The sequence below is a fragment of the Sinocyclocheilus grahami genome, unplaced genomic scaffold (genome assembly GCF_001515645.1).
Source record: "Sinocyclocheilus grahami isolate Dianchi unplaced genomic scaffold, SAMN03320097.WGS_v1.1 scaffold642.1, whole genome shotgun sequence".
NCBI lineage: Eukaryota > Metazoa > Chordata > Actinopteri > Cypriniformes > Cyprinidae > Sinocyclocheilus > Sinocyclocheilus grahami.
Window position 1 is genome coordinate 465725 of NW_015505821.1, and position 18004 is coordinate 483728.

The 18004-nt window shown below is 35.0% G+C and overlaps 1 protein-coding gene and 1 pseudogene across 1 annotated transcript in view; one reads left to right on the forward strand and one right to left on the reverse strand.

Moving 5' to 3' along the window:
- Positions 1 to 773: 773 nt before the first annotated feature.
- On the reverse strand, positions 774 to 12167 carry LOC107558345 (adenylyltransferase and sulfurtransferase MOCS3-like; annotated as a pseudogene).
- A 3459-nt stretch (positions 12168 to 15626) lies between these two features.
- LOC107558352 (glutaminyl-peptide cyclotransferase-like) overlaps positions 15627 to 18004 on the forward strand; it is an 11157-nt gene continuing 8779 nt past the window's right edge. Inside the window, exon 1 of the mRNA XM_016242010.1 lies at positions 15627 to 15803. Within this exon, the coding sequence (XP_016097496.1) occupies positions 15708 to 15803 (96 nt within the window). The 5' untranslated portion in view covers positions 15627 to 15707. The remainder of the gene's footprint in view (positions 15804 to 18004) is intronic.

Below are 18004 nucleotides of genomic sequence, written 5' to 3' on the forward strand. Positions count from 1 at the left end.
TGGAAACTGCGATACTTTTTCAGGATTCTTTGATGAATAAAAAGTTAAAAAGAACAGCATTTATTCAAAATATAAATCTTTGCTATCACTTCTTAACAATTTAACACATCCTTGCTGAATAAAAGTTTTAATTTCTTTCCAAAACAGAAAGAATAAAAATTTACTCACCCCAAACTTTTGAACTGTAGTGTATATTGTTAGAAAAGATTTATATTTTAAATAAATGCTCTTCTTTTTAACTTTTTATTCATCAAATAATCCTGAAAAAAAGTATCACAGGTTCCAAAAAAATATTAAGCAGCACAACAGTTTCCAGCACTGATAATAAATCAGCATATTATACTGATTTCTGAAGATCATGTGACACTGAAGACTGGAGTAATGATGCTGAAAATACAGCTGCGCATCACAGAAATAAATTAGATCTTAATGTATATTGAAATATAAAAACTTTATTTTACATCATAATAATATTTCACAATATATTTTTTTTCCCTGTATTTTTGATCAAATGAATGCAGCCTTGATGAGCATAAGAAACTCCTGTAAAAAACATTAAAAATCTATATATATAATGCATATTAATAGAATCTATAGCATGAAATTAAAGGTGCAGATTAAGAATAACTACTAATTATTTTAAATGGAGAAATCAGTCTGATAATATTACACACATTAAAATATATTTTAAAACAACAAAAAGGCAGGGGGAAGTGATGAAGTATCATAATTCATCCCAATAACAGCATCAATGAAATTACAGTACATAGGCAGTGTAAAATCATTTCAACTTTATTGCTTTCATTCATGAAATTAATACAGATGAATAATGACTGTCAATACCGAGGAAAAGCGTGATCTATCCTCCGATGACATCCTTCACAGCGATCTGCTCGACTTCTTGTCCAGACATTTTCTCCAGCAGCTGAACCGCCTTCTGGGAGTCATTGCCAAGTTTGCAAACCACAAACACTACAAGACAATAAAGGTAAGACAAAGTAAGTTTATTCACTCCAGTCATACTGCTATTTAAAAGAAGATTATTTTCCCAAATAAAACACACCATATTGGAATAATTATTTCAGTCTGGAATAATTAAGATTTTTTTTTTAATGTTTCTGAAAGAAATCTCTCACCAAGGTTGCATTTATTTGATCAAAAATGCAGCAACCATGAAAACATTTAATATTTATGTGGACACCGTGACACACTACCATTCAAAAGTTTTGGGTAAGATTTAAGAAAAATATATAACACTTTGGGCATATTGAATGAGCTCAAACAGATCTCATTAAAAACAATAATCTAAACATTCAAGACTCCAAAAAGACTTGATTATTCAATGCTGGGCCAGCTTTTTCTCAAGACTAAGCCATTTCTGTGTTGGAAAATATCTGCTTTGAAACTCCATCATCACCACCTCATCATCCATCCAAGAAAAGCAAGGTAGCTGGCAACACTGTTCTCCAAATGCTTAATTAACTTGAGAAAACTCAGGTTAGGCCTCCTCTGTGCTCAGAATACTCAGCACGTCTAATGAGGGCTGGCTGGCTGTGGGCATCTGGCATACAGACAAGCGCTTACTGTGTATAAAGATAGTCTCACTTAAGATGTACAGCTCTACACAGTCAGTTTTCAGATCTGCTCAGTGGATGAACTTATTTTTCAGCACCATGTTTGCTTGAGCAAAAAGAACTGAGACGCAGGAGCATGGAGTGTTAAACACTGATCACAAAAAAATGGCATGTAACAAAAATGATTCTTAAAAGGGTTCTTACCTGGGACTTGAGATTTGCTGTCCATCTGTTGTTTATGGTCACTAATTGTATCTTTTAAAAGAGTGATGTGCTCAGCCTTTTTATTCTCTAGACTAGAAAGTGGAATGTCTGTCATGCAATGTAAGGAAATGAAACAGAAGGAATGAACTCGATTTTTACATTTTCTTAAGACAGGGTTGTCAAAACCGCTTTCAGGCTTTCTCTCACACTCTCACACCACCCAACTAAATGTCATATCAAATAATAAGACAACATAAAATAAATCACTAAATCTGCTCAGGACTTGGTGGTTGGAGTAGTCTGAAGCAGAAAGATTCTTCACCAATCAAATTTCTTCCAGCACTTCATAAGGTAAATACTGTACTACTATTGTATACAGCAGGGGTTCTCGAACCTTTTGGCATCAGGGACCCCTCAGGGGAGAATATTTTCTCATAAACTCCCTCATAATTATAACAGTGATTAAGCATATACTTTGTACAATTTGTATTCTTAAATTTCACTGGAACTTACACTTTAATCCCCCCCACCCCACACACACTTTAATTTTTAATGGTTAACAAACAGTAGTAATCAAAAAGCATGTCTAATTGAAATCATAAAACTATACAATTTAACAATTTATTTAAAGTTTCAAAATTATATATTTTAGAGTCATATGAAATCTGTTTTATGTTTTTCTCAAATTCAGTTTTATTGTTCCCAAATTTCTTTTTTTTACTGTTTTCCCGATTTCATTTTAATGGTTTCATTTTAATAATCAAAAAGCATGTCTAATCAATTGAATTCATAAAACTTTAACAACTTAATTATTATTATTATTTACAATAATAGAGCCCTATGAATTATTATTATTATTTATTTATTTATTTTTAAGAAATTCTGTGTTGTCATCTAAATTTTTCTGTATTTATAAGTTAATACAAATTTATTATCAGAAACGGTGGTAATCAAATGAAGGCATAAAACATTAACAACTGAATCTTTTCAAATGTAATCAAATAAAAGCTTACTTTATTTTTAGGCAAATGAAGTGCTGCACATCAGATGTTTAGTGTTACAATTAAAACATGGATTTGATTATTCTTTACAAAAATGAAGTTTTCATAATTTTTGTATTATTATTATTACTTTGGGAAGTACACGCTACTGTACAATAGTAATATATTTCTGTCATAATGCTTCAAGTTAAAACATTATTTTGAGCTTTGAGTTTGTGTGTGTATCTGACGATACTTTTTCTCAAATGAAATGATGAAATGCTGATGAAGTGACTCTCAGAGCAGCTCTCATGTGGACCACATATTTAAATAGCATTGTTTTTTCTGCTTTAATATTCACAAACACTAATCCATATCGCAATTTCATTAAGTGTACAGCAATACCAAATTCCGTGACATTAATTGTTCCATGTCTTTCCGTATCTTTATTACTGGAATCCACAAATAAGTCCACATTTTCTGCATCGCAAAAATCATAGGGCCCTAGAATTATTTCGCAGCCCCCCAGCTATGGGTTGCAGACCCCATTTTGAGAACCTCTGGTATAGAGTACCAGACAAAAAAACACGATGAAACACCAGCGGCAGTGAGAACAGTGTTTGTGCCCCACAAATTCAACACCTGCCAAGTAGGTAAAAGTTATATTTGCAGGATGACTGTAGTGAGTTTTTCACACACACAAAAAAAAGAGGACACTGGCAGACGGACTAGTGGAGGAGCTTTTATCCTTTTAATGGTAAATCTAAAATTTAATTGTTAACATTAGTTAATGCATTATTAATTATTACTCTAAGCATATATATACTACATACACAACTTGTTAAATGTTAAAAATGTCTTAGTATATGCAGAAACGAACATGAACTACTATTTATAAATGTATAAAATGAGCAATGTTCGCTGTCAGTTCATGATACAGTATCGCATTAATTAACAGTAACAAGTCTTATTGTAAAATTATTACCGTATTAATTAATTTAGCTCACAAACTCACTACTTTGGCTGATGTTTTGTGCTTTCAGGGTAATGACTGAAAAGTAGTTTGACCAATAGCATGCATGCATTGTACTAAATCGAACGGTCGTAGCATGTTAAATTGAAGTATTGAGAATACATTTGACTGTGTGTTTTCTTACTTCCCGGCCGTATTATACACTTTAAGGAACTGAGAATTCTTCAAGGCAGCAAAGAGATACGAGGGACAAATTGTTATTTATTAACAGTTTTCGTCCAGGATATCCCTGTACTTGGCCGCATTCATCTTTCCCTCGATTGCAACCAGTCGTCCTGTCCCTGCAGCTGAAAAACACCCCCACAGCATGATGCTGCCACCACCATGCTTCACTGTTGGGACTGTATTGGACAGGTGATGAGATACACACATATACACACATATATACATACACACATATACACACATATATACATACACACGTATACACACATATATACATACAGGTGCATCTCAATAAATTAGAATGTCATTGAAAAGTTCATTTATTTCAGTAATTCAACTCAAATTGTGAAACTCGTGTATTAAATAAATTCAATGCACACAGACTGAAGTAGTTTAAGTCTTTGGTTCTTTTAATTGTGATGATTTTGGCTCACATTTAACAAAAACCCACCAATTCACTATCTCAACAACTGAAATAAATGAACTTTCCACGACATTCTAATTTATTGAGATGCACCTGTACACACATATATACATACACACATATACACACATACTGTATATACATACACACACATATATATATATATATATATGCACACACAAACATACACATATATATATATATACACACATATATACATATATTATACACATACACACACACATATACACACACACAAAGAAAAACAAGTAGATAGAATACAAAAAAATAGAAAGCTAGTGTTTGTTAGTTTTTTGTTGATGTTTTTTAAATAACAAAAAAGAAGATAAATATAGATAAAGTAGAATTAAAATAGAATAGAAAGTGCTAGAGTTAGAGGGTCAAATAAAGGTGTAACAGATGTGTTTTTAGTCGTTTCTTGAAGATGGTTATGGACTCTTTATGAATCACTGAATCACTGACTCAGTCGATTCATTCAAAAACATGGATTCATTGGGTAAGGAAACTCGTGCTTGTGTTATAGTGCTAAACTATATCATATGATATAAATAGAAAACAAAAACCCATACAGGGTTTTTTTGCCCTTATATCTTGAATTTTAAGGGCATATAACTGCATTCTAATAGGCTACATTACGCAGTCATTCGTCCTGCATCATGTTCATCAGCAACTGCATTCAAGATTATGTAAGGTCTGGGCCAGGGCGGGGTGTGTTAAATGTGTGAATAATTTTAACACATTATTTTTTTCATAATTAATCTAACCAAATTAACGTGTTAAATCAACAGCCCTAATTATGAACATACAATTCCATAGTGCACTGGTGACCCACATGTACAGTGTTTTTGTACTCACAAGTAAAAAAATAAAAATAAAATAAAAACATACAAAAATCATTCACAATTTGTAAGACCTAATCAAACGCCAAAATGCCTGATTAAACGAGTCTAAGTCCCTTTTTAAAATGTCCATGCTTGCCAAGGATTTTATAGATAATGGCAGTGCATTCAAAAGCGCAGGAGCTGCAACAGAAAAATCACAATCTCCATTACACCTCAGAGGAGACTGGGACAGTTAAGAGCATGCTCTGAGAAGAGTGCAGAAGTTGATGAGATTGGTAAGGGATTAACATATCCTTTATATACTCAGGAGACTGATCATGCAATGCTTTATAAATAAACGTGAACACCTTGTATTGTATTCGATATTTTACAGGTAGCCAGTGCAGAGATACCAACACAGGTATTAAATGATCATTAATGTTATATGATGTTAAAAGTCTCGCTGCAGCATTTTGGATATACACTCTTAAAAATAAAGGTGCTTCACGATGCCATAGAAGAACCTTTTTGTCTAAATGGTTCCATAAAGAACCTTTAGCATCTGAAGAACCTTTCTGTTTCACAAAAGGTTCTTTGTGGCGAAAGCAGGTTCTTCAGATTATAAAAAGGTAAGAAAGAGATGGTTCTTTAAAGAACCTTTGACTGAATGGTTCTTTGTGGAACCAAAAATGGTTCTTCTATGGCATCGCTTGAAGAACCTTTTGAAGCACCTTTATTTTTAAGAGTGTACTGAAGACGAGTAACCAGAGATACACTAGATATGTCATTAAGATAATCCAATCGTGTTGAAATAAAAGCATGTAAAACAGTTTCTAAGTCCTTTTTGAAAGCATAGTTTTCAGTTTAGACAATTTCCTTAACTGAAAGAAGGATGAAAGATTCACAACGCGGTTTACTTGACGGTCAAAACGGATTTCAGAATCATAAATAACCATGTAAATTGTTTGACAATAGTCCATGGCTTTCAACCACACCTTTCTCAAGCTGTTTGTTACCAAATACAATAAACTTCAAACATAATAATCTTCATTTAATTGTAGGAAATTATTTGCAATGTAACACCTGCCTAAAAAAATTTACTGCTTAAAAATTTACCCCAGGGGCAGCATGTATAAAGAAAACAAAGTTGGACCAAGAATTGATCCCTGTGGGATTCCCCAGGAAGTAGTTGCAGATGCAGAAACATGGTTTCCAATTTTAACAGAGCATGTCCTGTCCTGCAGATAAGAAGAAAACCACTTAAGGGCTACACCACTGATCCCAATATAATCTCGAAGACATTCTATTAAAAGTACATGATCTATAGTATCACAGGCTGGCTGCGGTCAAATCTAAAATTATTAAGGCAACACCTTTCCCCAGAGTCAATACTTAAAATATAATTGGCAACCTTTAATAACACTGATTCCGTATTATGTTTGATCCTAAATCCAGACTGAAAAAATCCATTGTTATTTTCAGTCAAAAAAAATTAGATTATGAACAACTTTTTCCAAAATCTGAAATACTGTAGGCCTGAAATTTCTGAAATCCTGTTGATCCATATTTGCCTTTTTTAAAACTGGTTCAATAATCGCATACTTAAACCCTAATGGTACATTGCCATAAAATAAGTTACTGTTAATAATCATTAAAATACTAGGACCAATAGCGTCTACAACCTCTTTAAACAATCGCGACAGGAAAACATCATAAAGTGAAGTAGTTGGCTTTAAATGCAATATAATGTCTTTCAACTGGGCTAAGGAAGCCAATCTGAAATTACTCAAAAAATTGGAAAAATTCCTTAAATCGGCAACAACATTCCCTGCAGGCTAAATATTTGACAGAATAGTATCATTCTTACCAATAAAAAAACTTTTTAAAAACTCTCATACAAATCCTTGGACCGAGTATAAAAAACGCTCGAACGCCTTGTCGTGAACACGCCTGCTTGAGCAACCGGAAGCTGGAGATTACAGTTTACACATTTTTAAAAATCTATATTATTCTTACACTAACGCATCGTTTCGCTTCAGAAGGCCTTTATTAACACCCCGGAGCCGTGTGGAGTACTTTTATGATGGATGGATGCACTTTTTTCGGCTTCAAAAACAGAGGCACCATTCACTTCATTATACAGCTTGGAAAAGCCAGGACTAATTTTCATTTTTGGGTGAACTATCCCTTTAAGCCACTTAAGCACGGCATATCAACAAACCCGCCTAAGATTCTGAGTAACATCATTTAACCATGGTTGTTTCTTCAATTTTTGACTTCTCATTTTAAAGTTCATCTTCAAGTTTAGGTCATCTTATATATATTTTAATATTGCAAATGTGTAATAATAAATTGTTAAATGGAGACCATGGGAAAGGATACTGATTGAGGTTGGCAGATGGCAAATGTCCACCTCTACTTTGGGTCAAACATCAATGAGGAGATGAGGGGTTGAACTGTCTAAAACGGCTTTATACTCCTGCAATGGAAGACATTATATATATATATATATATATATATATATACACACACATACATATACATATATAATTTAAGGAAGGAAAGTACACAGAAGTGCAAGGTGACAGATCAGACCTGCTTTATATAACGGGCAGCTGCACATTTCCTCAATGCTAAGTAATTAACTGGCTAAGATATAATCTAAACTACCAAATGGAAATTTAAACACCCCTTATTACATTCCTCTGCCTGCCCAGAATTATGACAAACAACAGTGTTACCTGCACAGAGACTCTCTGTTCTTTGGTTAGAAGAATCAATCTTCGACACTGGAAATGAAATAAAGCAGATACAAGAGAGAATAATCAGCACTGTTTTTCATTTCACAACGTTTAAACCTAAAACCACCACACATAAATGCTGATGTAGCAAATTTTGAAGAAAGCCATGTCATGTGTGATCAGGTGCTCATCTTAGACTGTACTTCAAACCTTTTTTTGTGTGTGTTTTTGTTTATGATTTGATTTTCGACTTAATTGTGTTTGTCCTGGCTGCTATACGAATGCAAGGAATTTTATTTTCTTAAGTTTAATACTTACACCACCATTCAAAAATTTGGGATCAGTAAACACTTTAAAATGTTTTTGAAAGCAGCCACACTCACCAAGGCTGATCACAAGGCTGATTTGATCAAAAATGGTCAAAATCAATAACATTGTGAAATACTATTACAATTTAATTATTAATTATTTTATATTATTTATACTATCGTTTAATTATTTTAAGCATTTAATTTAAAAAATACTTCATAAAATTAACAATTTAATAAAATTTAATTTATAATGCTCACACTACCACTCAAAGCCGTTTGGGATCAGTAAGATTTCGGAAGAAGATTCTAATATTCACCAAGGCTATATTTACTGGATAAAAAAATACACAGACATTGTGAAATATTTGTACACTTTAAAATAACTTTTCTATTGTCATATATTTGAAATAATAATTACTATTATTATCATTCAATAAAATTAATAATAATGATGATGATGATTATTATTACTGTATTTTTAATCAGGAGTTCTGCATGTTTTATGAAGGTAAATTTAAGACTTCTTAAAGACCTTTTCAAGACCAAGTAAAGGAAATTTAAGCAATAAATCAAATGAAACAAAATGTCAATATGTTCTCAAGTGTAAATGTCAAATGAGAACACAATGAGCTGTAATTGTATTTCTTCTCTTCCGTGTCAGACAGTTCTCGACACGTGTTCACAAGGGTACCATGATGCATGCATGTGCATTCCTCTGCTTGTAAACGCATGGTCGTGGTACTCTCGTGAATGGCTGTGGAGACTGTTATTTTTGTTCTTTGCGCACAGAAAGTATTCTCCTGGCTTCTTAAAATTATGGTGGAACCACTGATGTCACATGGACTATTTTAAAGATGGCCTTACAACCATTCTGGGCCTTGAACGTGTCCGTTGCGTTGCTGTCTATGCAGGGTCAGAAAGCTCTCGGATTTCATCAAAAATATCTTAATTAAAAGATTACATTCTCTCGCCCCCAAACTCATTCGGGAGTGGTGACTGAGCCTGCTCGCCTGAAGTTATGGTTGATTGCTCTTCGGCTGGATATCAACACACCCATTAACGTAAACTACACCAGAGCACGTACATACCTCACGCACCGGATGCCGTGCACGTGCCCGAAGACAGTTGGACATAGTGGTGTATTAGAGGTAAAAAATTATATAAATACTGTTCGGTTTCTGGCAAAAACCGATCGTTTCGTGTCTTAGGACATCAATGTGTCGTCACGAGCCGCAGGGTTTAATCTGGATTTGTCTGTGCATGGTTTTTTTTTACTCTCATAGATTTTGTTACCATTGCCATGCATTATACGACTGATAGACTGCAACGGTTGGAGTTAAAAATCATCATATGTGTTCTACTGAAGAAACAAAGTCACCTACATCTTGGATGCCCTGGGGGTAAGCAGATAATCATCAAATTTTAATTTTTGGGTGAACTATCCCTTTAAGAGTAGCATATGGTCACAATGAAAGTAATGCACAACTCACTCTCCATAATAACTGAACTATCTCACAGTGACGCCTTGTGGACATTTAACCACAGCTGATTACTTTGCATCTTTGACACATGCAGACCTGAATATAGGAAGTGGGAGTTTTCCTCATCCTCAGACCTTATCTGTAGCAGCGGAGCCACAGAACTGCTCGTAGTCCTGGAGCTCAGTCACCGTGGGTGTCTCTCCACATACCACACACTCAGCCTGCTTGGGCCGCAGCCGTATGGAGTGGAAACGCCCCTCCTGACCATCAAACATCAACAGCTGCTTCTCAAATGAGGCTGAACTGACCGGTTAAGGAGATATTTCCTTATGTTATGCCTACAGTAAGGTATTAGGTGTGTATAAAAAAAGCCATAATTGTTTGAGTTTAGGGTGTCATTAAGAGCAAAAAAAGGATACATCTTTGACCGGACGCAATTTTCAGAACTTCCAATGCTTGAAGGCAACCCATTATTCCAGGCACTACACAATATCAAAACAAGTCACACTAAAGTCATACCCTCAGTGCAGAACCCTGCAACATTAAGAAATAATTGCAAAATCACTGAATCATTACAGAATTCTAACAGAATTAAATTTTTACATTACATTTTTTAATCTGAAATAACTCAATAAGTTATTCAGAGCTCTTTTGCCTTTGTCAAGATACTCAGCATACATCGTACAAAATTTTGTATGGAATTAAATGCAAAAAAGAAGACTAAGTGCTATTCATTACACAAACAGCATGGTGACATCATCAGTTTCCGTTGTCTAGCACACATTCTAACAATGCAAGTCAATTTCAAACTTCATACATTTTCTTCATTTAAACAATTTTAAAAAAACAACAACAGATAGAATGCACAAAGTTTGAATAGAATCTGGCTGAAATTATGCAATAATTTAATAATTCTATAATTATGCAACAAAATAATCAGAATCAGAATCAGAATCAGAAGAGCTTTATTACCAAGTATGTTTACACACACAAGGAATTTGACTTAATGACAGGAGCTTCCAGTGTAAAAGAAAGTACAAACATAGTGCAGACATACATGATAGTGTAGACATACATAGGAATAACACAGTAGGGATGTAATATAAAACTAATATAATAAAAATATATATATATAATAAAAAAAAATTTGAATAATGTACTATATACAGAAATAGAAGTATAGGAAAAAATTTAATTGTTTAGATAAATGTACAGATATGTTTGTTAGTGTGCAGATAGATAGTCATACATGAGGATACAAAATCAAGGTGACAAATAAATCTGTTTTGCACTGTACAGGACCATGAAAAGTTCAAGATTAACTGATCAGTAGCAATTAGTGAGAGTGGATACTGTTGAATGAGTTGTATGGCATTCTCTCGGGAGAGCTGGAGGTGATATGGAACACACTGAACCATGGAGTTCAACCTGGAAGAGATCACTACCAGTCAATTCTCATTCGTTTACTTCTCCTTTAATGGGATTTTGTGAGTGAAGATGACAGTACCTGCTGATGGCCTGGGCAGCAGACAGGGCTTTAGGCTGGCCTTGAGTCAGTTCTGTATGAAGCACCTGTCTGTGCAGGTTACTCAGTTCCACCACATCATAGTCCAAAAGACCCAAACATCCTGAAAACACACACTGCATTAACAACTTTCACACATTAGTTAGTTAGTGTCACATGATCCTTCAGAAATCATATGCTGATTTGATGCTCAAGAAATGTTCCTGATTATTATCAATGTTGAAAACAGTTTTTGCTGCTTAATAATCTGGTGGAAACCGTGAACCATTTTATTTTTATTTATTTTTTTCAGAATTATTTGATGAATAGAAAGTTAAAAAGAACAGCTTTTATTTGAATGGAAAACTTTTGTAACAATATGAAAGTATTTACTGTCCCATTTTAATGTAATTCATCCTTTCAAAATGCATAGCATTATTATTATTACTGATCGTACTGACCCCAAACTTTTCAATAATAGTGTACATGACATTTAAACTAGCTGTGCAGCCACAAACAGCCAGTGAGATCACACTTACAGATAAACTCATATATTTAACAGGATTATGTACACATTAAACACACACACGGTCACTTTACCTACTCCAGCTGCAGCGAGATACTGTGCAACAGGACAACCTAAACCTCCACATCCCACAACCAGAACGGATAGATTACTTATGGCAACCTGACCTGTGGAGAAAGAAATGTATTTTTACAATGCATTAAGAAAAGAAAAGTTTCATAACTACTGTTAAAACCAAAGTATTTTCTGAACCTTTAACACCCAGTTCTGGCAGGAGAAGCTGTCTGCTATATCTCATGATGTCGTCATTGTTCAGCGTTGTGTTTGATTTCAGCGGTGAAAGATTGGTAACGTTCTCCTGTAACTCTGTCAATATTGAGTTCCCCTGAAAAAAAAAGAGAGAGAGAGAGAGAGAGAGAGAGAGAGAGAGAGAGAGAGAGAGAGGCACTTTTTCAGTTTTCAGACAAGAAATGCTCTGCTCTGAGAAGGGTTCTTATACACCGCTGTTCAAAAGTTTGGGATCAGTAAGATTTTTTATGTGTTTCAAAGAAGTCTCTTCTTTGTTCATCATGGCTGCATTTATTTGACCAAAAATACAGCAAAAACAGTAATATTATAAAATAGTATTACCATTTAAAATAACGGTTTTCTATTTTAATATACTTTAAAACATAATTTATTTCTATGATGCAAAGCTGATTTTTCAGCATCATTACTCCAGTCTAAAGTGTCACACGATCCTTCAGAAATCATTCTAAAATGCTGATTTATTATCAACGTTGAAAACAGTTGTGCTGCCTAATATTTTTTTTTTGGAACCTGTGATACTTTTTTCAGGATTATTTAAAATATAAATCTTTTCTAACGATATAAGTCTTTATTATCAATTTAACACATCCTTGCTGAATAAAAGGGGAAATTTTCCTGGGAAAATGGCACGTATGGTCACCCTAGCTAAATACTGATTAATGAAACATAAAAATACTATACATATTTATATATTTTGCTATTGTATTATGGAATGACATTTTCATAAACTGTTCTATACTGCTCTGATTATATAATGGTAAATATTACAATATCATAGCACAACAACAGTGATCAGCAATAATGATAAGCCTATACTATATTAAAAATAATAAGGTCATATAGATCATAACACAGTCTCGGAGGTAAAAAGTGGATTATCCTTCACCTGAAATGTTTGTCTTTTCATCCTGAAATGCGAGGCAAATGTTGGATCACAATAATTAGGAACCACAGTTTCCACAAATCCCTTAATTTGATTGGGATATTCTCTTTTATTCTGGACGGCAAGGGCAGTGACTGTAACATCGAGCGTATTTTGTCGTATTAAACACGTATTTATACTGATTTCATCAGGCTCTGAAAATTCTTCAAAAAGAACACAAAGAATGGCCTTCTCAGCTGCCATAGTTGCAACTCCTGCGTCATCAGAACAGGGTGTTCAACGCATCACCGTCATAATAGATTCTTTTTTTAAAAATGCAGTTTTGAAGATAAAATAATAAGTATTGTAACTTAATATTTATGGCACTTTCACTGAAATAAACAACAAGAACAGATTCGAATTCCTTTGTGCTTTCATATCTAGAAATCTACTAGCCTTAAACTTACCTGTATGTATATATATATATATATACAGTGGGTACGGAAAGTATTCAGACCCCCTTAAATTTTTCACTCTTTGTTATATTGCAGCCATTTGCTAAAATCATTTAAGTTAATTTTTTTCCTCATTAATGTACACACAGCACCCCATATTGACAGAAAAACACAGAATTGTTGACATTTTTGCAGATTTATTAAAAAAGAAAAACTGAAATATCACATGGTCCTAAGTATTCAGACCCTTTGCTCAATATTTAGTAGAAGCACCCTTTTGATCGAATACAGCCATGAGTCTTTTTGGGAAAGACCCAACAAGTCATGGTGGTGGCAGCATCATGCTGTGGGGGTGTTTTTCAGCTGCAGGGACAGGACGACTGGTTGCAATTGAGGGAAAGATGAATGCGGCCAAGTACAGGGATATCCTGGATGAAAACCTTCTCCAGAGTGCTCAGGACCTCAGACTGGGCCGAAGGTTTACCTTCCAACAAGACAATGACCCTAAGTACACAGCTAAAATAACGAAGGAGTGGCTTCACAACAACTCTGTGACTGTTCTTGAATTGCCCAGCCAGAGCCCTGACTTAAACTCAATTGAGCATCTCTGGAGAGACCTAAAAATGGCTGTCCACCAACGTTTACTATCCAACCTGACAGAACTGGAGAGGCTCTGCAAGGAGGAATGGCAGAGGATTCCCAAATCCAGGTGTGAAAAACTTGTTGCCTCTTTCCCAAAAAGACTCATGGCTGTATTCGATCAAAAGGGTGCTTCTACTAAATACTGAGCAAAGGGTCTGAATACTTAGGACCATGTGATATTTCAGTTTTTCTTTTTTAATAAATCTGCAAAAATGTCAACAATTCTGTGTTTTTCTGTCAATATGGTGTGCTGTGTGTACATTAATGAGGAAAAAAAATTTACTTGATGATTTTAGCAAATGGCTGCAATATAACAAAGAGTGAAAAATTTAAGGGGGTCTGAATACTTTCCGTACCCACTGTATATATATATAGTTTGTATTTTATAATTTCATTTATTTTGAATATCAGTGGTACCCATTAGTACACAGAAAGCAACTCAGTAGGCTATTATCTAAATTATTTGTTTATTTAAGGTAGGGCTGGATTCAATTCAATATCAATATGTATCGTGATATAATATTTTTTCAATAATGGTGATATGATTTTTAAACACATTTCCGATATTTCGATATACATTACCAGTGTTTCCCATACATTGATTTATTTGTGGCTTTTGACATCGTTGAATAAACATGAGCACTGCACATTTCAAAATCAAAACAAGTCGAGGGTGTTTTATATGAACGTATCTCTGAAGGGAAATTACTGTCTTCAGAAAGTTTCGATGGCATCTTCATTTAATCTGATAAAGAAGCATTCATGAGCGGAACTGATGTGATTACAGCCAATTCCCGGAGAAACCACACACACACACACACACACGACGCGTTACTCTGCGCTGCGCAAAACTCTGCATTCGAACAGTCAATAGCAAATACTTAAACTAATAACAAAACATACTTACAGTCGCTGATTCAGAAGCGCCAGATTGTCATAGCAAAGTGGGAATTGACCTTTTTTTTTTTTATTTTTGAAAAAGCCTTTGTGCACAGCCAGCCTTGTACTCTTCTAGGTTCATAAAATGTGTTGCACAAATTTGAACATCTGGGTTGTGCTGTTCTGTTGTAAATAAATCTTAACCAATGATTCCTAATTGCATCTACTTCCAGAAGGCCAAATAAAGTGCTTTTGCTTTCGCACTGAATCACAGCGTCTCACTGACATGCTGCATCAACACGACTGCTGTTCCTGAAACCACGCCTTCTTTCTTTGCGTGCACATTTGGGCAGCATTATGCTAATATTTCCACATAGTGAGGTAGATATGTGGGGGCGTGTTAGAACGAGCCGTTTTAAGTAGGTGTGGCTGACTCTTAACGTTTATAAAGAATATCTCTTTGGATTTGAGACTTTAGTCTTGGCAACTTTACAGATCTTCTTTATGCACCAAGAGCTTGTAACTCCAAAGAGAAAGGAAAAATTTTAATCCCATCATATGACCCCTTTAAGTAGTTAATATTCATGAGCCAAGCCCTCAATTTAGCAATGTCTGTCTTTCAGCAAATCAGTTTGCCGAGCGTCACGGAACGTTATTAATATTCATGAGTCAGGTAGTCGCCATAGTAGGATTTGTAAATGGTTTTCTCACATGATCCGAGTTGTCTGGAGTCAGTGTGGGAGTGGGAGAGCGTCGTGCGGACAGAACGGAGGAGATGGCCGAGCGACGCTGGATCACGAGTCTGTCGGCTTTGATTGGCATCCTAGCGACACTGACGAGCTGCGACACTGTTCCGTGGCAGGACGAAAAGGTATCAGCCTTTAGAGTGCTGATGCTTTGTTTTGCATCATTTTAAGCCGTTCCCTTTTAAACGAACTGTCATAGAGTATCAGCTTCTGAGTAATGTGGTTTTGGTGAAAATATGAATTCATCATATTTTACTATGCTTCTCATGAAAGGAGAGTGTTTCTGCCTTTAAATGTCTTAAGAATTTAATAGGGAATATTTGTCTATTTTTAATGCATATAATACAAATATAATAATTTGAATTCTTTATTTATTCATGCATTCATTCATTTATTTGTTATATGTCCTCTTTTTATTTCAAATTTCAAATTTGAAATTTGATTAGTCATCACTTAAACTGACTGAGGGAAGTATGGCTTGGTTTGCTTCATGGCTTTTCAAGCATGATCTGGTCACTTACATCTTTAGAATTCTATTCATGTTGCTCAGTTTGTCTCCCATTGTTGGTATGGGAACAGGATCCCCATGACTGATCCACCAGTATAGGAGATCTTAATATTTATAGATTTTCTCTCTTTAGAATGAATTCCCTTTGTTTTGTAATGAAGATCTGCATTTTGGGGAAATGTCTTGTCCATGTTTATATGATGCTACTGTTGTACGAAAATAGATTTTTAGTTACACTGTGGAATTTTTTTTTAACATACTGTAGATTATTAAATGTATACACAGCAATCTTTTAAGTCACATTATGGAATAGAATCTTTTAGCATTTTATTTTTCACCACCATGTTTACTTTGGAGTGTTGTCTTTACCTTGACACATATTTAAAACAAACAACAACAAAAACTTATTTTTCTGATCAAGTTACTATAATGTATAAAACCATAATGCAATCTTAACTGCCAGATGGCTTCTCCTCTGTGTTGTTCACATCAAGCTACGGTCATTAAGTGCAGAATCAATAATCACAGCACAAGAAGAATTGGACTTTGAGACCAAACAAACAAAAAACCAAATTGTCTTCAGAAGATCAATATCATGTTTAAAGCAGAAGTAGTTTGATTAGCTGTCTTCTATGCATCTTGAAATTGTTATTCATGAAAGAAAATATAATCAAAAGCTTTTCAGACTTTAGCGATATCCTCTATGAATGTCCTCCAGCTGTGTTTCCCTCTCTTTAATGTCATTTCAGAACCTTCTGTTGCCATGTAGTTCAAACACATAATTATCCTCTAGACGTATGCAGTGTATCATTTCTCATTTGGACAAGAACTTACTAGTTTGGTTGCAACATTACCATTAAAGGGGTGCTATTATGCGTTTTCACTTTTTCCACTTTAGTTAGTCTGTAATGTTGCTGTTTGAGCATAAAAAAGATCTGCAAAGTTACAAAGCTCAAAGTCCCATTCAAAAGGAGATATTTTATTTAACAGAAATCACTTTTCAAAAACTACAACGAACGACTCGTTTGGACTACAACGCATATTTTCCGGGATTTGTGATATCACAAATATTGACGAATGAGACGAGACCTGGTTGAGCTGCACTAGAGAAGGCAACGAGTGTTATCACTATGTCAGAGACACGCTAGCTTTCCCAAGGCAGACGAACTTAGAGTGGTTACAATCATCCGGGTTTAAATCACGCTCAAATTGATTTGATATTGATGCAATATTTACACTGAAGCTCGCAGGCGGCTATGGTAAGGGGCATGATATTTCCCGACCAGGCACCGAGTGCTGCCAATCACAACACACAACTGGCCCAGCTAACCAATCACAGCACACACTGGCCCAGCTAACCAATTACAACACACAACTGGCCCAGCTAACCAATCACAGCACATTTTGTATTTCAGAAGGCAGGCCTTCATTTGATACAGGAACCATGTAGTGATGGGAAGTTCGGATCATTTTACCGACTCGGACCTTTGAGTCTCATTCAGCAAAATGAACTAATCTTTTTTCCGAGTCATTTTGTTCATTTTAGGCGCCGAGTGCTGCCAATCACAACACACACTGGCCCAGCTAACCAATTACAACACACAACTGGCCCAGCTAACCAATCACAGCACATTTTGTATTTCAGAAGGCAGGCCTTCATTTGATACAGGAACCATGTAGTGATGGGAAGTTCGGATCATTTTACCGACTCGGACCTTTGAGTCTCATTCAGCAAAATGAACTAATCTTTTTTCCGAGTCATTTTGTTCATTTTAGGCGCCGAGTGCTGCCAATCACAACACACACTGGCCCAGCTAA